This window comes from Arvicanthis niloticus, chromosome 13 (genome assembly GCF_011762505.2).
Source record: "Arvicanthis niloticus isolate mArvNil1 chromosome 13, mArvNil1.pat.X, whole genome shotgun sequence".
Taxonomy (NCBI): Eukaryota; Metazoa; Chordata; class Mammalia; order Rodentia; family Muridae; genus Arvicanthis; species Arvicanthis niloticus.
The window spans coordinates 15,901,320-15,929,273 of NC_047670.1; the positions used below are offsets into that span (position 1 = coordinate 15,901,320).

General features: G+C 43.9%; 1 protein-coding gene across 1 annotated transcript; it reads right to left on the minus strand.

Annotated features, from left to right (window-relative positions):
- Window positions 1-5,348: 5,348 nt before the first annotated feature.
- Ywhaz (tyrosine 3-monooxygenase/tryptophan 5-monooxygenase activation protein zeta) lies at window positions 5,349-27,871 on the minus strand. The gene is made up of 6 exons (XM_034516070.2): window positions 27,736-27,871; window positions 25,119-25,423; window positions 10,886-11,009; window positions 9,906-10,069; window positions 9,729-9,824; window positions 5,349-7,325 (listed from the first exon to the last, which is right to left on the minus strand). Exons 2-6 carry the CDS (start codon window positions 25,410-25,412, stop codon window positions 7,266-7,268), a joined length of 738 nt encoding a protein of 245 aa, XP_034371961.1. The 5' UTR covers window positions 25,413-25,423; window positions 27,736-27,871; the 3' UTR covers window positions 5,349-7,265.
- Window positions 27,872-27,954: the final 83 nt, after the last annotated feature.

Consider the following 27,954-nt stretch of genomic DNA (forward strand, 5'->3'; position numbering starts at 1 on the left):
TCCTTCCAGTGGCTTACAGGCTGTTGAAGGAGTTGCCCAGACTCAGCATCCAGTATCATAGGTTCTAGCTGTGTGGTCTCTGAACTCCTGACATACAATCATAACCATCATAACCATGATGCAAGTGCTGCTTTTTTTACAGCTTTACTACGGCAAAATTCTAACGTTTTAAATAGAGTATATATTAACATACTATTTTATGACACTGATAGGATAATTAATCTGAGATCGTCTTGATTGGATCTGGAATCGCAGGCAGGTCTGTGGGGGCATGTGCAGAAGGATTAACTGAGCTGTTAAGCCCTTCCCGAGTGGGCAAATGCCTCCCTGCTTTGGCCTAAATATAAGGAGGCCCAAGGAGAAGCAGTGCTGCTTGCCCCGTGTGCCTACCTCACAGCTGCTGCTGTTAGCTGCCATCAGATAAAGCTTGGAGACCGGCAGTGCCCCAACAGTCCTCCTCCGCTGCCAGAAGGCCCAGCATCTGAGCTACCTCGGCGGTTTCTCTGTGCTATCAAGGGTGCAAGTGTAGTGTTCCCTCTCATCAGCTAGGGCTTTGGATGGGAAAGGACCTCTGCAGGGTGTGCTAGAGAAGAACCCTGCTATTCCCCTCTCTGGACACCCCAGGGTACTGAGCCCTTTCTTCCCCAGAGTAATGTGGATGCCAGTCATATACCTCTTAGAACACTACCTGCCTCTTCTTGCCCATCACCTTCAGACTCCACACCCAGGCCTCTGGTTTGTTCAGATGTGTCTTTTCCATTCTGCTCCTTGACCCACCGTGAGCCTGATCTGAAGGCACCAGAGACACTCTGTAGACATTGTGTAACCTGGATTTTAGAAGCCTGTTGTGGCCATGTTTTAGGAGTTTGATTCATGAGATGTGGGTGGCAATGCCACACCTTCCCTTGATGCAGCTGTGTCAAATGTGAGGGGGTGAGCAGTCTCTGCTCTTTCCTATTTCATCTTTATTAGTATCTAAGCTGCAGTGTTCAGGACACTAGTGAATATTTCCACAGTGGGCTGTTTTCTTCTAGTGAAAACATTGAAAGACAATGGATTCAATGAAGTGAAAGACATTGGATTCTGAATTCTGAGGTCTTAGAAAGATGGACCCCCCCCCCCCCCCATAAAATACTTTTTTGGTAAGCCAGTCTTTTTAAGTTGGATGCCATATGAACAGAGGCTGAAGAGCAACAGTAAAGGCCTTACCTGCCTGGCTTCCCCACCCTTACATCTACCATCCGTCTCAGCTCTTGCAAATCAGTGTAGGAGGATGTCTGATTCCTACGCTGTTATCAGGATCCTCTCAACAGCTGAAGCAGAGCTTGGAAGCAAGAAATTGTCGCCTGTGCAAGCTTTAGGTGTCAGCCAGTGGGAGGTAAGGCATGGTCTCTTCTCCAACGGCCCACGGCACACATTTAATTTCATGCACTAAGTTCTTCAGTGAACTGATAGTTAATGGAGATGCAGCTCTGGATGCAGTGCTTCTCCTGTACACTCACAGTCGGGCCAGGGCTCACTCCCCGGGACTGCTGAGATGGGGTCAGGTGGCACATGCTTATAACCCAGCACCCCAGCCCATGTGGTCCAAGGACAATGGTCAGGTCTTGGGTATCTCCTCCCACCAGATGGGTCCTGGGACAGACCTCAGGTCTTACAGGCTCTTCAGAAAGCACCCTTACCTGCTGAGCCATCGTGCTGGCCCTCATTTTATTTAGACAAGTTCTCACTACGTACCTAAGGTTGGCTTTGAACTTGTGGTACTTTTCCTGCCTTTGCCTCCGGAGTCTGTGCCGCCTCACCTGGCTGATATCTATTTCCTGTATTTATTTTTTTATGTATTCTGAAATTTTCATAAATTTCTATTAAACAGAGCATTTGATCATGTTTGACCACACCACCGTCTCCCCCACAATGCCCTCATCTCAGCACTCAGCTTCGTTACTGTTATTAGTAATTCCAAATCCAGCCAGCATGAGACATCACTGTGGCATTGGAACAAAGGGACTATTTCTTCCCCCTCACCACGGCAGTGCCCCCAGTCTTCCCCACCCTGTCAAGACTCCTCTTTCCTGTCCCTCTCTCCTTTGCTCACCCTCCCCTTCCTGCTTCCCCACCTAAGATTACTCTCCTCAGTCTCCTTTCTAAAAGCATGAAAGGCTCAGGAGACTGCCTCCAGGGTAAAATGGCTTGTCACAAATAATTCAATCCTGGAGTCCATGATAGAACCAACTCCCAAAAGTTGTCCTCTGACCTCTACATGCCTGTTCTCTCTCTCCCTCCCTCCCCCAATAATGATAAAAATAATAGTAATAAATATTTTAAAGAGTGAATAAGAATCCTCTAGAAAACACAAAGTTACTGTCTGCTGTCATCAGGCATAAAATATTGAAATATTTTCCTTCCTAGTAAAAGGAAGCTTGTTTTGGTTAATGTTTGCTTTAAAATCATGCTGAAGTCTTCAGAAAAAAAAACCCTGGAAACAAATCAACCGCTAAAGCTGCATTTTAAAGAGATTTTACTATTTTTTAATTATGCTTGTGTATGTGAGTAGATTCTGGAGGACATCAGTGGTTTCCTGGGGCTGCAGGTACGGGTGGTATGAGCTCTTATCTGCCGAGCTCTCTCTCCATCCCCGGAAGGGGTCTTTGCACTTGACGTTTGTTGGTGATGTTTGAACATGTCTGGTTAGTTATTCACGTTTACCCTTGAAGACTATCACATTAATTTGGATGTCCCTAGGCTTTTTGCTACTTCAGTCAGAGTAGCTGTGACTATGAATGGTTCCCTGGCTTCTTACGCACACCCCAGATTTCTAGGACACAGGCCTACAAGGGGACCAGATTTCTAGGAGACATGCCTGCCAGACCACCAGACTGAAGCCTGAGGCATTTTTTTTGAAAAGAGTGAAACATTTTTGTTTACACAAATGATAAGACAAGGTTTTGCTATGTAGCCCAGGACTGTTCTCAAACTCACAATCTCCTGTCTCAGCTTTGAAAGTGCTGGGATCACAGGCGTCTCCTTTACTGAATCTATTACACACTCTTACTCACATTCATATCTTCTGCAAAGCCAATTTCCATTTTACTTGAATTTATACTGCTTCATATTTCAAAATGCACCATTTTTGGTTAACACTTAAAAAAGTTTTCCTTACACGTTAGCAAGCTAGCCTAGATCTTTAAATTTTATTTTTGGCAATTTAATGCATGTATCCAATTTAAAAAAACAAAACAAAACAAAACGATTTCATACCTGTGGGCAGTGTATTTGATTAGATCCACTTGTTACCCTCATCCCCCTTTCTCCCCTACTGAACCTCTCCGTTAAACTAGTTCCACCTCCCAGGTTCATGTCTTTGTATGTGCAACTGAGTTTAGTTATGGGGGGTTACTTGAGTTGAGGCAACTTACCAGTGACTGACTAGACCACTGAGACTCCTCACCCAGCAACCCATTGTCAGTAGCAGGGTCTCAGCAGCCCTGAGCCCCAAATCATGTAATTCCAGCAGCAAGGCCTTAGGATTACAAGCTTGTGTCCGGCAGCTCTCGTCTTCCGTTCTCCAGCTGGACTATATCCTAGTTTGCCTGTCCTCCCCTCAATGTTTTCGTGCCTGGCACAATGGAAGAAAACCCGTGACACTGTTAGGTTTCCCAAGCCTTTTTAAACCTCCCATCCTTCCAGCACAGTAAAAGCTATTAAGTAATTTGGGTCCACTGATGTGAAAAGCCTGATAATCTTTAGTATTACTAGTTTACAAACTCTTTTATAAACTGCCTTCCCTTGACTCAACATAGCATACCCTCATTCCAAGTATCAACTACGTCCCCTCCACTCCTGCAGACTTTATAGCTATTTGACGTTAATACTCACAGGCTTTGCTGAGAATGCCTATTCCTGGGCTCTTCCACTGAGAATGGAGTGCTATCTCGGGCAGGTTCTCAGTCTAAAGCACTAGGACACAACAGCCCCAAATCAGAGTACATCTTTCTGAAATGTTTAACCCACACTTTGCATGTGTACTTGTACATGCATACCAGCCACCATACACCAGGGAGGCCCAAAGTTCCCTCCATTCCACCATGTGGACTCCATGGTTACAAAGTGGGTCATCAGGCTGGTACTAAGAAGCACCTTTATAATACAATTCTCTCCCATCTTGTTACCTCTCCTGCCCAGGCTCCCATATGGGTCCCATTTCACTCCAATAGTATTAACTAAACATAAATCTGATACTGCTCACCAAACTGCAGTTGGTCCAGGGCAACATGTTAGGATAGCTAATGGGCCCAGAATCTTGGCCCTGAATTGGGAACAGCACTGCAGATGGGGACCCACAGAGGCACTACTGTCATGGTCTCCAGAGCAGCTTATACCTGGGAGCTTACTGAAGCTGGCCTCTTCCCCCTCCCCACACCCAGGAGTGCCTCCCTGGTGGTACTCCAGCACCTTCTGAAGCCACAGTATTTAAGAGCACTCATGGGATGTCTGGATACAGTATTCTTGGGTCAGCGTTCAGAACTTACTCAAGACAATCACTTGATTCCATGAAGTTGGGATCAAGGATAGCAAGCTTTAAAAGTTGTCTTGCAAACTGCCAAGGATTGTGGTGAGACTGTTAACTATTTTGTGGACATGTCCACGCTTAGCCTATTTCCCCTCACTGCTGTTACTCATACCCCCTCTTGGCAGCATGAGAAAGTATGAGCCTTAGCACAGAGCTGCTGCTCAGCTCTGGATGTAACTGTATAACACACACAAACAACTGCTGGATTCAGCAGTTTCCTGGCCTTATTTTGTATTAACAAAACAGACGTGAAGCCTCAATTTGGGACAGTTAGGGAAATAAGTTAAAAACAAATTTATTATTCAAATTCCAAGGCGTGGAAAATTTGAGGTTGCAAATCTTTCTCCATCTATTGGGCACTATTCATAAAAAACATGAATAACTAATAGCAGGTATGTATCACAATTTCAGAATCAAACTAGTTTAGCAATGTCTAATGCATATGAATAAGCCAATTTGGCAAATGTGACAGGTTTGGGGCATCATTTGTAATTTACTTGAATGAGAGGACATCCTGCTGTCCACTGTTTACCTCTCCTCAGCCTGGGAGCAGAGGCAAGATCAAGGTAATGAGTTGTATAGGAAGCTGGTTCATGGCACCATGTGTGATGTCACTTCTCCAGAGAACACCCCCAACCCCACCGCACTTTATGTGAATGCAGTACTGTAGTAATTTGTCCAAAATGACTGGGATCTCAGAATGTTATCAGATCATCATGAAGCAAGCCAGAGAACATGCTTGGGTTTTCTCTCACCCTCACCATTGAGACTCACTGCCTCCCATCATCAATATTTATTGAGCATTTACAGTGTACTAGGCACAATAGAACATACAGAAAACATTGTCCCTGCTCTGGAGGAGCTTACATTCTAAAAGAAAAAAAAATACACCTCTTGTAAAATGGCATTTTTGTTTGGTGTTTTCTGTAAAGTACTGAGGAAATACTCGGTAGGGTGGGCTTTGGGTGTGACTTAGCCCCATCATTATGTGAGAAGAGGAAGAGGAAGGATTTTAAAGGGAGACGATGACAGACCATTCAGGGCAGGATTTCCAGGAAGATAAACACAAGCTCAACTGAGGAGAGCTGGGCTGCAGGAGAGGCTGAGGGAGGCTGTGGGATGCAAGCAGAGGAAGCAGGTATCTTAGACACTTAGTGGAGCCAGAAAGATCATGCGGCCTTTTCCCAAATACATGGCCACCAAGTTGGAATGGTTGGTGACAAGACAGTAAAAGGGAAGTAAGCCTGTGCCCAACGTGGAAATAGAGGACTGGAATCCCAGGCAGGCTGTAAGAGCATCAGGAAATTCTTAAAACCAACAGCGACTTGGAAGCACAAAACTTAACAGTTAACGCCCAGTGTCACATGGGCCAAGAACATTGTGGCTTCCTAAGTTAGAAAACGCCATCGACTAAAATTTTAAATGGAACACATTACCTTTTGCCAATCACCACCCCCCCCGCCCCCCACAAAAGTCCACTTCAATTGTTGAGAGGGAGTAAGGGGAAGAATGTGGGACTTGGCTGAGAATGGAAGCTACATTATCGGTCTTTGTTATGATAAACTTTGGATTCAAAATTGGTGAAAGCCCATTAGCTGCCAAGAGGGAATAAGGAGACAATTTCCTTTAGAGAAGTCTCAAAACCAAAAGACTAATTTACATGAAAAGCTGTAGAGAAAAGTAGTTGAAAAGTCCATTCATAAAACTTTTATTCCACTTACATGAACTTTAATACATGTGTTCTTAACAATTATGCTTGGATTGTTCATGAAAATTTCATAAGACATTAAAACAAAGCTAGCCGTCATCTCAAGTTATTTCCCTGTTAACTATTTTTACAGCACATGCATGTTAGGCAAGTATCAAAAAGAAAAAAAAAATCACAAAAGCAAAACAAAACAAAAAACCTAAAAAAAAAAAAAAAAAAAAAAAAAAAGTTAAATACATGGGATTTTGTTTACCGCTGTGCTTGATACGCACGGAGCCGGGAACACCAAGCAACTCATTTTTACTGCGTCTTCACTTTTACATTTGTTCTTAGATTGCCTAAAACATTTAAATACAAATAAAATGTGTAGCAAAAATAATGAAAGCAAACAGCAGGTAACTTTACAAATAATGGAATGTGAACCGTTTCTGCCCTTATCAGAGAAATTGGGTCACAACTTTGTCTAGAGACGACTTCTGGAGCTGTGGTCAAGGGTGTGCACACAGAGACACAGGATCCTAGTGTGCATCCACAGGATGTTTGTGTCACAGCCTCACAAGTGCTCCAAGCCTTACAGTACCCACAAAGACTACACTCATGACTGGAACCCGTTTCCGGTTTATTCCCGCCAGCACGCACCAATATGTAGGCAGTTTTCTTTGCTTAGACATGGAAGCAGTTTTAACACTGGCCCTTCTGAAGCCACAATGTACCACAAGTACTATGCCAAACATGTGTAACTCATGTGACAATTCCACACCCCATATTGGCCACCTCAAGATGAAAACGAGTAACTCCCTGAAGTTAACTGGCTCTGCTCCCCTAATATGAAAACATAAAAACCACGTGGGAAATATAGAAATTCAAATAGAAGTAACATAAACCTGTCATAAATCGTAAACAAAAAACTATCTGTGGGACAGCATGGATGACAAATGGTCTACTGTGTAAATTTTAGAATGAGGCAGACAAAGGTTGGAAGGCCGGTTAATTTTCCCCTCCTTCTCCTGCTTCTGCTTCGTCTCCTTGGGTATCCGATGTCCACAACTGGTAAAGAAATGGAAAGATTGTTTTCAGCATACTTCAGATTGATTATTAACAAAACAAATATCCAACTTTCTGTACGCATGCTAGCCCAGGATCTGGTATGTGACTACATGCTTTAGTTGGAAAGCTTAAAATGACACCACTGAAAATAGCCTGACCTGGGCATGGCAGACACATAGCATATCTGTCTTTAAACACAACAGATTTCGGTAGCTAATGGCCAGGAAGAGGAAATAGTCTTTCAGACAAGATGGCAGGATGCCTGAGTCACGTTACCTAGCCCCAGCCTCAAACCTACAGTGGAGAGCTGGCCCTGCATGTCCTCTCACTCTGACTCTCCAAGATGTAAAGGCAAAGCTCTAAAGTCAATGGTTTTTAGTGTTTTCAGGAAGGGCTATGATCATGGATCTCTGTGACAAAGTCACAGATCAAAAGCAGCAGCAGCAGTTCAATCAACCGAGCTAACTATACACTGGGCTTTCCTGACTTTTCAAATTAGGAAAATATTTTCTCCTATTTGCAAGAAATAAAAACAAACATAATGTTATAGTAAGAACCAAATATTCTACCAAAAAGCAGAAAAGAAGGTGTTTCATAGTGTGGCAGGATGACTTTTCATTATTAATGTTTCATTATTGTTACAATGTTTCAATAAGCTAAATGACAGCTTCTAAATTATTTCAACTGCTTCAATGTAAAATTATTTTAAGCCAAACAAAAAGGAGGAAAAGGACTCTAACCTAACAGTATTTGTTCTCCCCAAATCATCCTCCATGTTTGGTCTAGAACGGAGATTTTAAGTCATACAGAGCTGGCTAAATGCCTTCTTGCAGTCTGTGTGCTCAGTCAACAGCTTCTCCTGTCTGTCTCCGCCTTGTCCTTTAAGGCTTTAGAATTCTGTGTATAAACATTACAAACTAGATCCAGGGCAGCTCTTTCCTGTGAGGCACTGGTTGTGTCAGTTAGGTGTCAAGCTGTTAGCAGCAGCCTGCTAACAAGGCTCAGGGCAGAGCTGCTCCTCTGCCTTCTCACTTTGCTCAGGATGCTCTTTCCTCTACTCACCCCAAAATTCCAATGAATGAAAACATTCAAAGGAGCCCCTAAAAGTAGTGACACACCTAGCTAGGCCTAGGTCTACTTTAAATACTAACTCATCACTTCAAAGCAACTCGGACAACATGTTAGACTTAGTATTCGTTTTTTCTTTTTACTCTGCCTAGAATTTGTGTTTCTCCTGCTTGAGCCTCCCACCAACTGAAATAACAGGTGTATTACCATGCTCAACGAGAAAACAAAACTTTAGCGGTACCAAGGACTATATCTAGGGCCTTACACATCACTTCTCCAATGAACTACATTCACCCCCCCACCCCATTCTAGCTAATGAATCAAGTGCTTCCTTATTTGACATCTTGTATTTCCTTTGGGCTGAGGATGCAGCTCAGTGGTGACACTGCCTAGCATATATAAGGCCCGAATCCCACTTCCAGGCCTATTCTGTTTCTTTTTCACTTAAGTCTCCTAAGTTTGCAGACAACCCCAGTTACAGCTACAGACTTTTACTGAAAGTAAAACATGTAAAAGAACGGACAAGTCTCTTATCAACCGAACACAAACAGAAACAGTAGACCACAGACCAAAGACACTCATTTCTATCTCTTCCCTGACACACAGTAAATGTTGGTTAACTTTTTCACTTAAGCCTCAAAACTTCAAATTTAATACTTATCTGAAGGAAGAAAAACCCAAGGAGCCAATGGTAAGCATGGGCTTTATTGGGATCCCAATTTAAATAATAAATAAAGACCATTTAAATGAATTCTCAAGAGTTGCTGTTTTAGTTTTGGTTAAGACAATGGAATGGGGGTTCATGGTTAAACCTTCAGCACAGCAAAGTATCAACCCCAACTTTCCCTGGGACAGAGACCAGGCCAGCAAGAGCGGCAATACCTAGTACCTGAGCACCTCAGCCCCTGTGTAACTGGTCAGTCAGACAGGAACACAGCTCCAAAGGACAAGAAAACCAACTTCAAAGGCAAGTTAAACACAAACAGCCTTAAGTTTATTTTTGTTGTTGTTGTTTTTTTGGGAGATAGAATCTTGTTATGTTGCCCAGGTAGGCTTGTCACTATGTAGTCCAGGCTAGCCTGTAACTAACTCAGGACTCTTCCTCTACCACAGGAAACCTGGACTCTGATTTGCTTGTGCTGAACAAGCATACAACGGACTCTGGGATGAAAAAGAAACTACTCAAGGCTTGAAATGGAAAGGGGTAACTTACAACAATTTAGTTCAAAGCAATAGCTCATAAATACTGGCAATGTTCTTAATGATTTTTAACAGTAGCTAGAATACTGTATTCAGTCACCCAGCCACACCCAGCAGACTGCCTTAGGTACTCACTGTCAAGTTGTCTCTCAGTAACTGCATTATTAGCGTGCTGTCTTTGTACGACTCTTCACTTAATGTATCAAGTTCAGCAATGGCTTCATCGAAAGCCTACAAATGCAAAACAAAGTACATCTCAGAATTCAAATAACGAAGACTGCCCAATTCCCAAGTAACAGGTAAAATACATACTGTTTTTGCAAGAGAGCAGGCTTTCTCTGGGGAGTTCAGGATCTCATAGTAGAACACAGAGAAGTTGAGGGCCAGACCCAGTCTGATGGGGTGTGTCGGCTGCATCTCCTTTTTGCTGATTTCAAATGCTTCTTGGTATGCTTGCTGTGACTGGTCCACAATTCCTAGATAATGCAACACAGTAAAATGCACTTTCAAAGTCTGTGCAGCAGCTTTACTTAAGCCAAACTTCTCACTTAAGATCACTTCTGCTGGGCGGTGGTGGCGCACGCCTTTAATCCCAGCACTTGGGAGGCAGAGGCAGGCGGATTTCTGAATTCGAGGCCAGCCTGGTCTACAGAGTGAGTTCCAGGATAGCCAGGGCTATACAGAGAAACCCTGTCTCGAAAAACCAAAAAAGATCACTTCTATCCTCTGAAATACAAGCTCTGACATTCTTAACCAAATTATACTGTTTAAAGCAACGCTGTGTCCTCCATCACACTCTCTACTCGCTACTGTTGTCAAGAGAAGAGCAACTCAGAGAGGGGCTGGGTTGAAAGGATAGCTCCGAGGGTCTTTCAGTGGAACCTGGTTCAGTTCCCAGCACCTTAGGGACAGCTCACAACAGTCTGTAACTGTAGATCCAGGGGATCCAATTGCTGCTCTGACCTCTAACAGTACTGGACACATGTGCACAGACACACACATGCAGGCCAAACACCCCTACACACAACCATCTGATCACTGTCTAGTGATTTCCTCATTCCACGATGGGGTTACTCCTCAGCAAACAGTAGCGAGGAAACATTCTTATATAAATAGCTTTTCAGAAAGCTTCAACTTTAAAATACCAGCATAGGGAAACGACACAGACAGGAAGAGCTCGCCATCCAGTAAGCACTTTGGTGTGCTAAGTAATTGGAAGAACGCAGACTTCAGAGGTGGATATCCCCACCAGAACTGCTTCACCTAAGCACAACCAAGCAAAACCAGCTCACCTTTCTTGTCATCACCAGCAGCAACCTCGGCCAAGTAACGGTAGTAGTCACCCTTCATTTTCAAATAGAAGACCTTGCTTTCAGGTTGCGAAGCATTGGGGATCAAGAACTTTTCCAAAAGAGACTTCAGAAGAAAAGAAACAGACATAGTAAGAAGACAATACTTACAAACCAAAGTTAAGTAGTTTTCTTAAGCAAACACTATAGACTGAGTTTTAAAAGATTTCAAAACAAAACCTTAAATTTCTCTAATAACTCAGCAGTCCAGAGTGCTGGTGCAGGAGGATTGCCGTGGATGAGACCATCCCGGACTGCAAATGGACACCACCTCAAATGTAAATCAATGAGTAACTCAAGGCAGGGAGAAGGCCAGAAGGAAAAAGACCTTTAATCTCATCATAGCAATTTCTTTCTTACCTACAGACCTTCCCAAACCATAAAATGTCATCCTGTAACTTTGCTTAAGACTATTAACAACTTAAAGCTTACTGGAATTGTCACATACCAAATAAAACCAACCTTTTATAGCAGACTTCAAGCAAATAATACAATGGCATTACAGAGAAAAAGGTAGAACTGAGTGACTAGAAAAACAAAACAAAAAAAACCAAACCCAAAACAACGCAGTCTCATCGTAGCTACTTCCTTGGATACCACTGCTTTGAAATCAAAGTGATGTCCATGTTCATCTGGGCTGAACCCCAGATAAGCTAATTCTTACAAGAAGTGGTTTCTCCTCTCTGAAAAGCCCTGAGATTCTTGAATCTCTATCATCCAATGACAGGAGACCTGAGTGAGCCAACTCTAGCCCCATGCTTACTCCATGCACGTAGACAGGTCATACAGACACAGTTAACTTAAGACTGAGTGACTGTCCCTCACAATGTCCAAGTCTGGCGGCTGACATGGGCACCTTTGTAATCTCAACACTTAAAGGCAACATAGGTTACACATGTAGAGACCCTGCCTCTAAAACACCCAAAGGGTTAGAAACGTATCTCAGTGACCCTGTGCTGGCCCAGCAAACTTACAGAATCAACTCGTGTGTGTGGAGGGTGCAATGTAAAAACCTAAAGCTAGGACAGAAACTCCTTTAGGCAGTATTGATATAATGTCAATTAGCAACCTACTTTGTATTCCTAAAAAGCACATTGGGAGCAGGGCTGTAGTGTCACATATCTTTAACCCCAGCACTTGGAGGCAGAGGAGCTGCTTCCTGAATTCCAGGTTGAGTCTAGCTGGAGCATGTTTCAGGAAAACCAGAGCTCCAGAGACCCTTCTGAAAAACCAGAACCAAACCAAAATCCCATTTTATTGGGAATTGCAGTAACAGACCAACTGCAACACTCAGCCTCAACATTGAAGTGACTCACTTCATTAGCTTTCAGTGTGCCTATCCAACATCCAGTGAATAATCACAGCAGTCTGTCTAAAGCTGTTTGAAACAAAAGAAGGACCCCAAGAACAAAACATCTTGTTTGATGCACAAAAGCCACACCCACGTTTTCTGGGGATAATCACAGGCCCTCCAGAACCATGAGTTTTTCATTCAAACCAACAGCAGCCAAAAACATTTGAAGAAGTCACTTTTAATTTACAATATAGGTACAGCATGTACTGGGGCCTGGACATCTACTCACATGGCCAGGGTGACAGCTGCATTTCTCCATCTCCCATATAGAAAAAGCTATCAATACAAGGGCTGTTACTACCAACTTCCTAGTTCCAAGGACTATACAATCTTTGTGGTTTTTTTTTTTTTTTTTAAACTGTGAATTCACAGTAGTAAAGGATTCAATGAATCCCGCCTTGTCTTGCTTCCTGATAAGGAGGTTTAGCTGTTACTTTCTTGGACAGAAAGTGCTGATGTCACTAAACAGCAGTGAGGATGACAATGGCTTAGCCTAGCAGTCAGGTGGCTCTTCCAGAGGACCCAAGTTTAATTCCCACAACCCAAATGGCAGTTCCTTAATTACCTGAAACTTGCCTTTCAGGGGAATCTGGCCACCCTTGTCTCCAAGGACACCAGGCAAGCACATAGTGCAACTACATGCATACAGACAAAACACCTCACACATAAAACAGTAAGAGAGTAGACAGTAATACTGACTGCTTGTACTGCCGTGGCAATAGTTAACGACGGCAGAGGATACCGTGTGAAGAATGCCTCAAGCGCCTGCACATCATTGTGAATGCCTGTAGTTTTCTAGTAACATGAGCTAAACACTGCTCACATTAAAATACAGCAACTGCTTATACTGTCCAACCACTTTAAAAGAACAGGAAATACTAATTTGTGTTAAAATACTTTTCAATGCTAACATAGCCTTATTAAACCTAGTTTTTATAAGCTCTTGAGTTTCACCTATACCATATCTACTTCTAAAGGTTTTAGTTTAAGGAAAACAAAGACATATCTTTTTTTTGAACATACAAGAAGAATGAAGCACAGAACAGACTGAAAGACAAAGAAAATGGCAGGCTGAGTTTGTTTTATCTTGCAGTAGGTACAATTAACAACACAATTTTACACCTTTAACTTTCACACAGTTCTGCTTTTTAAGCCACAACCTCGATACTGTGCAGGTGTAACTGGAACTCATGGGCTCAAGTGATCATAGCTCAACCCTACTGGTGTCATGGGAGCAGGGTCTCATCGTTTTTAATCTTATAAGCTAAACAACATGACCATAGTACCTTAAAGACCCATTTCTCAAATATAAAAATAAACAAAGCTCACTACTTTTAAACAATTAAGATATAATATAAACATATAAACATATAAACTGAGGCTGATACTATCAGAGAGTAAGTATTTTCCTAAGAGGAGGAAAAACAAAAAACCAAAAAACCAAAACCCTATTCTATGCCTCTGACCCCCAGGTGCTCACACACAAGGTGCCAGAGAGGGCAAAAGTGTCCCTGAACAGCAGCCACACAGGCAGCTAAGTGTCTACCCACCTTCATGAGCCAAGGGAAGTAAGTCACTCTAGAGCAACAGTCAAGAAGACCAGTGAGAAACTGCTCACCCAGGTAGTATGAGTGTTAAGTCTTCACCCATCTTGTTTCACTAAAACATTAATTTCAAGGTTTGCTTTCCATTTTTGTCCCAGAAAAGTGCCCCCAATTTATCATGAATCCTCAAATTTCCTAAAAATTTGAAAGCATATTTCCTCTGTTGCCTTTTTTAAAAGCAAAGGCATTTAGAGCATACAACTTTTAGGCAAGTAATTTATAGTTTACCCTTTAAAAACAAAACAGTGGATACTTTAAAAACTTTTGCCGGGCGGTGGTGGCGCATGCCTTTAATCCCAGCACTTGGGAGGCAGAGGCAGGTGGATTTCTGAGTTCGAGGCCAGCCTGGTCTACAGAGTGAGTCCAGGACAACACAGAGAAACCCTGTCTCGAAAAAAAACCAAAAAACCAACCAACCAAACAAACAAACAAAAAAAAACCTTTTGTTTTGATGAGACCTGGGTGCAGTAGGGGGACAAAGCACACTCCCCAAGCACGACTTGCTCACTGTAATGTGCCATCACACCTGAACCTCTGCCCCAAAGAAGCCTGAAGTCATGCAACAAAGAACTATAAATGCAAACAAATCAGAGAGCAGTGTGCCAGGAAATGGAAGACACACCAAAATCATGAAAAACAGACAGAAAAGTTGTCCGACTAAAGGACAGCGAGTCAGTGTGTGCAATGGAGCAGAATGCTGGAACCACCTATTAAGTACAGTGGTTCAGCACTGTATTAAAGTAAGACCTATAAGCAAATAATTTTGTTAGATTCCTGGTTAAGATCACAAAAACTTAGGTTGGAGAGATAGCTCAGTGGTTAAGAACCCTGGCTGCTCTTCTAAATAACCAAGGTCCCACAGGGCAGCTCCCAACCATCTGTACCCCCACTCCAGTCCCCAGGGGATTCAATACCTTCCTTTGGCCTCCAAGGGCACCAGGCATGCATGTGGTGAACAGACACACATTTGGGCAAAACACTCATCAAACAAACAAACAAACAAACAAACAAACAAACAAACAGCAGGTAAGACCGACTAAAGGCCTTGCACCACTGCTGGTGTCATGGTTTCAATGCCTAAGACTCCCACAGAAGGAAAACTGACTCCTGCAAAGTGTCCTGTGGTTTAGGTGCATGTGCACAAGCGCACACACACACACACACACACACACACACACACACACACACACACACACACACACAGAGTTAAAATACTTATGTTTAAAGAGCTTCTAGAAGACTCTAATAGCCTGCTTTGCTTTCTTCCCACATCAGTTTATACTTTGTATTTCAAATTTCAAAGACAGCAGAGAAACTGTGATCCATTTGTAAGTATGAAATTTGGGAGGACAGTTCTCACTTTCTACACTTACTGTACACAGTGCATCAATTGCCACGAAGGTAACATATTAGCAAGAACAAGTCCTAAGCTAGGGTTGGTGTTTGTGCCTATAACCCTAGTACTGGGAGGAAGACAGCTCCAACTCTGAGGCCAGCCTGAGCTTTAGTATGAATTATACCCTATTTCAAAAAACAAAAAGCTGGGTATGGAAGCTAACACTTGGGAGGTAGAGGCAGGAGGACCAGGATTTCAAATCCAGTGTGGACTACACAAGACCTTAATCACACACACACACACACACACCCTCCACACTAAAATGATCCCTAAAACTAATGAACTAAAATTTGAAAATGCAGCTAAATGTTAATGTGGCCTCAACAAATGTGACTCAGAGTGAGGAGGAGCCTCCGAACCCTACCCCTCTTCTTCAGTGTGTCATCACGCCACTTAACACTAATGCCCCCAGAGAGGAAGTCTACTTTATAAAGGACATGGTTCATATTTCTAGTCTTGTGCCATTCTTTCTCATGTAAACTTTCCCCAGCACTCTATTCTGTAGACCTACAGAATTTACCATCACTTCTGTTCTCTTAACATCTGAACTAGAAAGCTAAGCCATGAGTTGAACAGGCCCACTGCTCTTGAGTTTAGTCTCTTACTCCCCCATGTGCTCAAGGGCGCTCACCTCCAAACTGTAGCCTCAGTTGCTCCAAACTAACCAATGAGTAAAGTGCTCACAAAACAAGATAAGGATGCTTCCTATGGCAACACTGAGGGTTGTGTGTGTGAGGTCTCATGGACAGCTGCTACCTTTAAAGGCCCTGACATGAGGAAATGAAGAGTGATGGGAGGGTGACTAACTCCAATGCATTCCCAACAACAAGCACACAGCAGACCTTTACTTCCTGTCTTAAAACCAGTGAGAGCTGATTAAGTAATCCCTTGGGCTGTACCCTAAAATACCATAAAAAGGAGTTTATGTCAAAAATTTAATAAGCAAAGCATCTTTATAAAATGTAATGCTTGACAGAATGCATTTTTGTGGTTTTGTCCAGTTGGTGGTGGGCAGAGACAACCCAGGGATGACTTCTGAATGAAGGCCTCTGTTACCTGTTCAGGAGCTCCTTGCCCTGGGTAAATGGGGAGGGGGTGGAGGTGGGGTGGCGGCGCGCGGGAACAGAACTGAGAGGAACTACTGTTAACCACCATGTGGTAGCTTCGCACTCAAGCAGGATTTCTATTTATGGCCAGCCTAGGCTACAGAATGAGAGCCTGCCTCAAAATAACTAACCAATCAACTGTAAGGCAAAAGCCACACCCATCATAACTGCTAATCAATATAGGTACAATCAGATACCACCTCACCAAGCAGTTCCTGATACATTATTCTGACACCTTGAGCATATTCTTTCCTTTTTCCCCCAGGTCCCCTTTGCAAAGGGCATAACTTTGGGCCTCATAAAACAGGGTCCCACTACCAAGCCCTTCCATCATAAAGCTGTGTGTACACAGACAGAACAGGTCAACTTTAGGTCCGCCTCTCTCTCCCTTCCCTCCTTCCTTCCTTTTGAACAGGGTCTGTCAACAGACCTGCACCCCAGTCTGATTACCTCCCCAGGAGAGGTCTATAGTCCAGTAGGAGCTGGGGATCTGAATTTGGGTCTTCCTGCTTACATAGCACATGTCTATCAACTGAGTCATCTCTCCAGCACCACTTTAAATGTTTGTCTCAGTTTCTTTTTACAGTTATATTTTCAAAGCCAAAGTTTTATCACATATAGCTCAAACTGACCTCAAATTTGTTATTTCCTGCTTGGGGTACTGGGATTACAGGAATATGGCACCGAACATACAGCCTCTGTTTGATTGTTGCTCGACAGTTTCTTTTGGCCTTGAAACTAACTCCATGACACAGGGTGTTCAACTTCGGGCCCTTCAGCCATCACCCACAGAGGTGCATGCTGGGATCACAGGCACACACCACTGCACCCTCTCCGCTGGCTGGGTTGAGGATGGAACCCAGGTACACCCCCTTCTTCAAATGAGCAACTTCCTCAGCCCAACACTGTAATAGTCTTTGTAACCTGCACACATTATGTATTTAATTCTGAGTGTCCCCCATCAGATCTTTAAAAAACATTGAAGCAGCTTCCCCTGCCTTAACTTCTATTTGTATCCAAGTCATTTTACTCTCTAGTTGAGACTTACAAGCAGAGGCTTTTTATATCTACTTTTCTATGAAACAGGGTTTACAAAATAGGCAGCCAGCCAGTCAATAAATATTAACTATAGAGCCATTCAAGTCTGCACAACCTGTCCTAACTTCACTCCTTACAGTAAAAATCCACACTGAAATGTCCTCCGTGGGGCATAATCATTGTCTTTGTGATAAGATTAAAGAAACTGTCTGATGACAGTGCTCTCAGATGAGAGAGAGTGAAGGACAACTGGAAGGAAAAGTCATTCCCGAAAAGAGCATGGTTTTGGTAAAGGACATGAACCTTAAATGTAACTAAAGTTGCTTATTCTGTCAAAACAATTGGTCTCTGGGTTTATTGGTATCCAAGCATGTCATTTTAAACTGAGCAACAATTTTTATTAGCTTTAAATTTAATTTGTATACAGATATTCTGCCCGCATGTATGTCTATATACATGTACACTTGGTGACAGCAGAGACCAGGAAAAGGTGTCAGATCCCCTAGGACTGGAATTACAGACAGTTCTGAGCTATCATGTAGGTGACAGTAATGAAACTTGAGTCCTCTCGAAGATTAGCCAGCTCTTAATTGCTGAGCAACCTCCCAGCTTCAAAAGCAGTTTTATTTAAAAACATCCCAAGGAGCTCAGCAACACCTGTCCCCCCACCCCACCCCCACCCCACGGTTCTGTGAGCTTTCCTAAGTCTATCTCTGGGTACTTGGAGGTCTTAGTGGAAGGAGTCAGAGTAAGGAATCAGAAGTCCTTGGCCGTAAAGATGAGAGCTGCAAAAACTCCCTCAGGGACAACACCAACTTACGATAAAAGCTTTGTGGGATTTTGGCAAAGACAAGCAAATATGCAGAATGAAAAGTTTCATGCATATTACTGTAAGAAACATTAACAGTATTGAGAAAAGACCAAGCCCAAGTCAATGACCAGCCAGCCACAGCACTAAAAGAATCTTTTTATGGCTAGAGAGAGATGGCTCAATGGTTGTTTTAACTGAGGACCTGGCTTCTAGTCCCTAGGGCCCACATGGTAGCTTACAACTGGAGTCCCAGGGAATCTAACACCCTCATCTGGCTTCTTTTGGCACCAGATAAAAGTGGCACAGGTGAGCAGGCAGGCAGGCCATCATACATATGAAATTCCAAGTCTTTTTTTTAAGGGATATAATTTGTTTTCGTCCATTGAGACAGAGCTGGGTGTAGTATATCACAAGTCTGGATATCTACAAATTCTGAGGTCAGCCAGGGATACAGCCAGACCCTGTTTTAAAAGAACAAGTAACAAAAACTGTCTCTGAGGGTCAGCTAGACCACTCTGAGGGACAGAGGTGTTAGAGGGCAAGCCTGAGCACGGGACTTTAGAAGGAGCAGGAAACTCTCAAAGATACAGCGCGTGCTATCTCTCTGTCTGTCTGTCTGTCTGTCTGTGTCTGTCTGTGTGTGTGTGTGTGTCTGTCTGTCTCTCTCTCTCTCTCTCTCCCCCCCCCCCTGAGTTTTAAAATGTAGTAACATTCTGAACTATCAGAGTAAATTTACCCTTAATAACATACAACTAGGTGCCGCCTGGGAATACCCTGTATACATCTATGTAAATGAATGAAAGTGCAAACAGTAACCAGGCAGCACTGAAGGCACTAGCAGTTTGCACATGAGCATCAGAAGCAGCTATTTCAAGAAAACAGAGCCTGGCCTTGAGCAGAGACAGCTACTCTAACAGCCCTACAAACATGAGCTCCATGTACTCTGAAACTGTTACAGTATTGAAGGCTATGGGGACAAAGATGAAGACATAATACGGAATCCCACTCCACCTAGACAAACTTAAGAAGCTTACTAGGTCAATGGATTATGGAGTAATACTGATCCAACTTAACTGATATCAGACATACTTAACTTTGACTCTGAAAACTCCACACTTCAGTCTTTCTCAAATACGCCGCAGAAGTCTAATGCTGCAAAAATATCAATTATTTATACATAATTTATGTACATTGGTGTTCTGTCTGCATTTATGTCTGTGTAAGAGTGTCAGATCCGTGGAACTGGAATTACAATTGTGAGTTGCTATGTGACTCCTGGAAATTGAACCAGGGTCCTTTGAAAGAGCATCCAGTGCTCTTAACCACCGAGCCATCTCTCCAGCCCCCTAAATTATTAATGAGCTTATAGAAAAAAAAAATTATGTCAATTTGACACAAGCTGGTCATCTGAGATGAGGTATCCTCAATTAAAAAAAAAAAAAGGTTCCCTAAGATCAGGCTGCAGGCAAGCATGGAGGGCATTTTCTTAATAGTTTCATCAACTGTCTCCAGGCTCCTGCCTTGACTTCCTTCAATGTAGACATAGGTTAAGTCAAATACCTTTCCTTCCCTAGTTGTTCTGGTCATGGTGTTCCATCACACAAATAGTAACACTAACTAGGACAGAAGCTGGTATCAGGACAGTGGGGTATTGTGATAGTCCCGACCAAGTTGTTTTGGGGAGAACTGTGGAAGGACGTGGGGAGAAAAGCCACTGAGTATTCAAAGCTTGGTGAGCTGTTCTGTGGGAGCTTGGAAGAAAAGTGTTGAGAAAAATGCAGACTACAGAAGCCCAGCTTGTGAAGTTCCAGAGAGTAAAGCACTGTACATCTACTACTTTGAATTAAGATTTTGTGGTTTGGGTCCGTTGAGGATGAAGACTCTCAGCTGTGACTAACAAGAGACCATGCACCATTTAAGTAAAAGCTTTTTGCTTTACTGGGACAATAAATGCTAGTTAGCTGGAGCTAAGAAATTAGCAATGATTAAGAGACCAACATCACTGAAGTAAAACTTTCTGAGCCATGTATCCTGGGAGTCAGCACACAGAAGCTGTGTTCCCAGGGCAGCCAACCTTGTACCATGCATAAGCTGACAGACAGACTTGGTAGTGTAGGCAGTTCTGGTTTTGAAGGCTCATCAAAGGGTCATGGAGAGAAGCTGAGACCTGGCACTTTGAGAGGCAGGAGAGGCAGTTGAAGGCCCAGGACTGAGGAGAGCCTATGAGAGGCCATGGGTGAAAGTGCAGGCCAGTCTCAGCTGAAGACACCAGCGTTTTGGAGATGCCAGGACTGTGGGATGACAAGGACAGCAGGGTCTTTGGATCAGCTCCTGCATCCAGCGTACACCTACGCTGCTTTGGTCAGGGTGTTTCATCACAGCAACAGAACACACCTCTGGGCATTCTGGATTTAAATGCAAAGGGTGAAGATTCATCCTGAGTGTCAGCAGCACCATCACCCCATGGGTCCATGGGTGGGGATGACAGTAAATGGAACATCAACACTCATCCCTACTGCCTGACTACAGATATAATGGGACCAGCTGCTGTGCTCTACTGCCACCACAAACGACTGTACTCTAATGGTGAACCCAAATAAACCTTCCCTTCCCAAAGTTACGAGAAAAACAACTAATATAGCTTCTTTACCGTTTTTTTTTCCCCTTTGGTGGGTGGGTGGGGCACCTGGGGGTGTGCTTTGTTTTGAGACAAGATTTCACTATGTAGCCTTGGCTGGGCTTAAACTCAGCCTGCCTCTACCTCTTCAGTGCTTAGGATGAAAGGTATGAACTACCAGATCCTGAAGTTCTAAGACAACCACTATTGTTTTTCCCGATTCCACACAAAGTTTGTGTCATTTCTTTGTCAAGGTTTTCCATGACTTTTAAAATCCTTAATCCTATTATAATATTCAAGATCTGGCCCATCTCTCCTCCTAGTCCCAGCTCTTGGGGAAGTTATTGAAAAGGGGTTTCTGGTTAGGTGTGTGGTGTTTTTGTTTTTAAACATACAAAGGCTTTCCGCTGACTAAGCCTAACAGTAGCTGAGAGAAGGGCTCTTAACACAGAAGCTTCATTTACACATTTATGTTAAGTTAAACTTCACTTAATTGAGAAGAATGTTTAAGCTGATTTCATTATAAACATTGACGTGGGCTTTCTAACCACTACAATGTCCCTCATTTCTATCTAAAAGCAGCCACAGGCTTTTATTGTTTTCCTACAGCTTTACTGTTGCCAAATTTTCACCATCATATATGGCCTATCACACATTTAAGTTCTTACTTGAAACTCCCATTCTATTGAAGATAAACATTACAAATATGGATTATGTTAAGGAAATGATTTCTGAACTCATCTGTACAGTAAAAGCAAAGATCTGAATGCCTTATGAAAAACAGGCAATTGGGTACCTATCTGCTTTAGTTTAAGATAATCTTTAAAGCCAACTATGATCACCCCACGCTACAATAAATCAACATGCTATGTTAAAAAACAAAACAAAAAGCCAGGTGGTGATGGCGCACGCCTTTAATCCCAGTCCTTGGGAGGCAGAGGCAGGCGGATTTCTGAGTTCGAGGCCAGCCTGGTCTACAGAGTGAGTTCCAGGACAGCTAAAGACAGAGAAACCCTGTCTCGGGAAGGGGGAAAAAAAACCCAAAAATTAATAAACAACCAACCTATGTAATACAGTACAGTCCCAATATGGTGTATTTCTTACTGATTGAATTCAAATTCAAGGCATATAAATGTCTCTTCTGGAACAGGCTCAAGGGTAGGGCTGTTGGTTTGGAAATGACCATCATCTCCTCAGCCTGTAAGGCTTCAGTGGTTCTTTCTCATTCTGATTCTCACCTGAATTCACCTTGTGCCTGACTCTCAAGTCTTGTCTGCACACGCCCACGCTCCCTGTCTTACAGGTAAGCTTAGGTATCGCTTGCAGGTGATGTGCAGTGTTGGCTGCTTCTGTTCTGGACACCAAAGTACCACCTCCTCTCCTTCAGCATTTTCCTCCACCCCCTTCACTCTTGCATCAGACTTCTCAACTGTATAAAATTCCTCATTAAACACCATCCCTTAAGACGAGAAGCCTTACCAATCACCTCAAAGACACTTCCAGTTACCAGCTACTCTTCCTGGAAGGCACTCTACCTACTCAGTCATCTTAGTTCTTTCAATGTTAAAATACTGAAAGCACACATGACAAAGCCACACAAATACACATCTAGAAAGCAGTGAAGTGGATTCCAATCACCACATACTTCTGTAAAGTCTTTATTCTGAATAGGAGCCACTTAGTCATTTTCAGCTAAAATAAAGACTATATAGCAATTGTTAAAAGTCCAAGACACATACTGAGGAAAAAAAAAAGCAAGCTAGCTTCCTGTTTCTTATCTTGTTCCTTCAATAGTTAATAAATAGTAATTCTGAGGGCTAGAGATAATCTGCACCCAACAACTGCACCTCCCAAGGTTCACCTGACTCTCCTCCCCACAACAACTCCTCAGGTACCATACCCGTTATTCCCACTAAATTGAACTCAAGTTTTCTTTCACTGTAAAACTGTAGTTTAAATTAAAAAACAATAACCACCCCCCTCCCCGGCTTTCCATATCACAATATAATTAAAGTCTGAAATAGGTTTTTAGTGCACTATTCTATTTTATTATGACTTGCATAAACTACCCCACCTGGGATTGTATCTTTTGGGTTTATAAACAATTATTATTATTAGATATCTCTAATGATTAGGGCCTCTCACTTATGAAGAGTCTGATCTATATAAGATTCAATACTGCGACTTCCAACTAACAAAAGGAGAAAGAAAAGGTTGGAATAAGTCCTTTTATTTAAGGAAAAATCCATGTCATAATGGCTACACTAATGACCATCTATCTATGTGGTAAGGAGTCCTCCTCCTAGTCTACTGTTTAAATGATACACATCAAACACTTGACAGAAGCATGTAGCTAGACTGTGGTGGTCAAGAGTATTGTTCTCAGTGAATACACTGCAGGTGATGAATAGAACAGTTAGGCTGCACTCATCACTGATGCTACCAGCCAACAGCACAGAAAGAAGCCACACTCATGATTTCATAAAGCACCAGTGCGGCTCCACTAAGGAAGGATTGGTTACACTTTACTCTTCTATTCCACTAGAAAGGGAACAAAGAATTTTATGAAAACTACTTCTAAGTCACCATCAGGTCTTTGAAAAAAGCCTGGTAGGAAGTCCACTTTATTTACTGAGCCTTCTCAAGCTGAAAAGCAAAACAAAGCCTAAGAATGGCAGCAGTACTGCTGACCTAATTCTACTGCCCTCTTTCTCAGGGAAGCATCAACAGTATTTGAGAATGAATATGTAGTAAACCAGAGCTGGACTTTTGGAAAGACCAAGACTAGAGGCAAAGGCTTCTTTACAGTTCTCTAAGTCACCTGCATATGTGGGAAAGAAAGTAAGCTTTCAAGAACAACACCTCATTTGTACCTTGTGAAAAGCTGCAACTATCCTGATGAAGACACTCATGCAGGCAGGGAGTGACAAGAAACCCTTCACACCCTTACAAGAGGCTATTTACAAATAACTTCAGTTTTCTTCTTTTCCTGCCCATGGAAAATACGGAAACACCTACCTGGAGCTGCAGCAAGATCCTAAGAGGTAAATGCTATTAGCATGTCCCTTTTATCCCCAAAATGTTCTTGTCTTAGGAGAAAGTACAATTAGTTAACTATACTCCTTGAAACCAAAATATAAACCAGTATTTAGGAGGGAAAAAAACTTCCACAAAACCTATTAGGCTGAATAAAACCTAGTGACAAACAGATTAAGCAAGGAAAGCAGAAAGAAACATACCTGAAACATTATTATTATGAAGTGAACACCTGTCCAGTTTTAAATGTTCTTAATTACCTAATTTTAAAATAAGTATTTTATTTACCTTCAATATAGCACTCTGAAACCTTGGAAAAATAGCAATCATAAAATTTCTTATTATATAAAGAAACAAACAAAAATGCACCCAAAGCAAAAGCCTCTACTCAAGACTGTAATCTCAGTTGTTTTTAATCTTAAAATTGGTCCAATCTTTAAAAAGCTTGAAAACACTTTGAAGGACAAAAAAGTACAATTTAGAAATCAAGACTTTTCTACCAATAGATAGTCTTAACAGAATTCTAATTTGCAAGGTATAGTGACTCCCAACTTTTAAGCATTTGGGAGACCGAGACAGCAAGACATCACGAGTTTTAAGCCTAGTCTGGGTAACTGATTGTTCTTCTATTACATCACCTTCAAAGTCTCCTAAAAAAAAAAAAAAAAAAAAAAAAAAAAAAAAAACCAAATAATTAAAAAAAAAAAAAAAAAGGAAATCTACACTAATGTACTGTTTAATCTCTTAAGCTTCTAGAAGCACAGTATTTTAACATAGTAGGTGCCAAATACTTAGGTACTTCTAAAATCTGGAGAACCAAGCTTGGGTTTATTTCATTGTTTCTTAACATTTAAAGTTGACTTACAACACAGCAATCGCAAACCAGTTTTCTCCACAGTAGATTCATTCTATTAAAATGGCTAATCCAGGGACAGGAACTGGCTCTATACTGAGTCTATACATTCCTTACATAAAACAAGGGATGTAAAATTCTGTATTCATATACATACATTTATGAATATCAGCTCTAGCAGTACAGGAACACAAACCATCATTCAAATTGTTTTTCTGGTTTCTGTTTAACTTGAACTGCTTGACACAACCTTGCATTTATCTTACAAAAACGATCTACTGTTGCTCTATAGCATCTTTTAAATGACAGGTTCTAGTTTATCTAACGGTGCATCTATGAAGCGACAGCGGGTGACTCTTACCAGTACATCGTTGCAGATGTCTCGCAGCTCGGTCTCGATCTTCTCTCTGTATTCTCGAGCCATCTGCTGCTTTTTCTCAGCACCTTCCGTCTTCTGCTCAATACTTGAGACGACCCTCCAAGATGACCTACGGGCTCCTACAACGTTTTTATAAGCAACAGAGAGAAGGTTCCTCTCCTCATTTGACAGCTCTGCTCCTTGCTCAGTGACAGACTTCATGCAGGCTGCCATGTCATCATATCGCTCTGCCTGCTCGGCCAGCTTGGCCTTCTGCACCAGCTCATTTTTATCCATAACTGGATATTCTGCAAAGGGAAGAGAAACATTCAGAAAACTCCTGTGAAAAATACATACTCGTTACACCTGTTGTAAATAAGGCACACCAGTTATCTCAAACCTAGCATGAGGAATTAAAACGCAGCCCCCCATTAACCAGAAAACTAGCAATAGTCTGCATGTTAACAGTGGCACCTGTTCAGAAGATCAAAGCATATATGGACACATGAGCTACTTAAAAAACCACATTTAAACTGCTGGGAGTACAAAACTAAAAAACCCACCTCTATTCTCCTTGGCCACTAGTGTCTGCGTGGTGGTGAGGTGCGGGGGCGTAGAAACTGGGACCTACAATGTCTATAAAGAGCCTATTTCTAGAATCAGCGTCATGTAATTCACATATTCTAACCTTTATATATGTGTATATAGTCTTATCAAGAGCGACTTACTTAGCACCCCCAACCCCCAACCCTGATCTACTATACTTGTAACATTTGCCAGTTGACCATGGGATGAAAATTATCTGAAGATATTGGCTAATTGCTACTTGAACACAACACCACTAGGGATCACTAAACCCAAGACCAAATCTATCCGTGTCTATATGGTGTTCCACGAACTTTTGCTTAGCACACACCCATACTCCTCACTTCCTACCATGAGTGAGCACTAAGGACCCAAGTGCTTCCAGCGTCTGCCGCAGTCTGGACTCACTGCATGATCTCTAGCAGTCACAACTACTCAAGCCGCTTTCTCGGATTTCCCCAGGTTTCTTTCCCTCAATTTTAAAGTTCTCTAGTTCCAATTTACTTCTCATTTTTTTCAATTATGTCAAGACCAAGACTCTAAATCATATATATAGTGATCCCACAAAATATATTTTAACGAAAAAGTCACAACCTGAATGCACGACTAAAGGTGAGCACAAGAGTCACTGCCGCCCACCATGGAAATTCTTTCCTTTACCTTTCCACAAAGGACGACCTCTTTTTGGAAGCCAAATGAGCAATGTCCAGAACAGAAACACGGACTGGGCTACCTTAAATTCGAGACACAGTACCTTCAGTGCATTAACTATTTAAAATGTATGAACCCATACTTCCCCCGGGGTCTCGAAAATCTAACATCAGAAACGGTCTCTGGTAAATGTTGCTTCCAAAAAATGATGTAAGCCCAGTCAGTACAAACGTTCCCCTGCCAACCTCCCGTATAAGGGGAAGTGGATTAGGTTTCTCACAGGAAAACCAGCGCTCCCGGGCCTCGCCTTCAGACTGCGGGAATACTCGCCGCACCCACTTAACCCTTAGCTGCCTGCGGCCGGCGGGTGGGGCGAACCGAAACCGCGCAGCGGTGACTTTAAAGCGCTAGTCCTCGCGTCCGCGCCATCCGCAGCCACCTCCCCTCCTTGGCTCCGCCCAGGCTGGTGCCTCCGCGCTAGTAGCCGACTCTCTTTGTCATGGCGGAACTGTGTCAAGGAGCCCAACCTACTCCGACTGTGAATCCCCCCCCCCACCCGGGCAGAAGGAGGAGCAGTCCGCGCACCCGCCCCAGTCGGACGGTGGGGGGGGAGAGCGGATCACCCTCCCCGGGGGCCCGATGCCATCCGCGCCCGCAGAAGCGGAACCGCGGCCGACCCGTGCCGGACACACCCCGCCCGCTCCCGCCCAGGGTCCCCTCCGCCGGTGTCCGACCGACCAGAGCCCCGAAGCCCCGACAGCTGCGGTAGGGGGAGGGGCAGGGCCCCACCCAGACAGGCGCAGCCCCCATCGTGGGGCCGCGGCTCCTGGAAGGATGCTCACCTCCCACCGGCCCGGGACGCTGGGGACCCGGCGCCCCGGTGCCCCCATGCCTGGCGCCGGCCGCGCCCCTCCCCCACCGCGCGCCCCGAGTCTTTTCTGGCACTGCGGGATCCAGCGAGCCCAGCCCAGGGTCCCAGGCGGGCCCCACCCCAGAGCCCCGCGTGCTACCTGGCTGCCCCCCGCCGTGGGGGAGGGGCGGCGTGGGCGCCGCGGGTGGGGGCGGCCTCACCTGCGCCACGGCCGAGTCACAGTCGCGGGCGGAAGCAGGGTGCCGGCGGGGGCGGATCGCGGTCGCCCTCGGGAGCGGGAGCCCCTGGGTCTCGCGCGTGGGCGCCTCATCCGCCACCCCCGTCCCGGGGACCAGAACGGGGCGATGAGCAGTCCGGCAGGCCAGAAGCAAGCGGCCGGGGGCGGCAGTGGGCGCCTACCCGGGCCCCGCGGAGCCGAGCCGCCGCCCGGGTCCTCCCGAGGACACCCCTTATCGGACCGCAGCGCGGCGGCGGGCTGAAGGGAGCGGAGGCCGACTCAGGGCGGCTCCTCACCTGTGTCCGGAGTGGGTGGCGGCACACGGACCCGGCTCGGCAGTCTCTGGGCGGCGGCGGCGGTGGTGGCGGCGAGGCTGAGACTCTGTCCCTGATCTGGCTGCTCACAGGCTACAGCCGCTCCGCAGACACGGGGTTTCCTCCAATCACTAGCCCCGGCAGCAGGGGCACCACACGCACGATGACGTCAAACGCTGCTATGGCAACCGTTGATTGGTG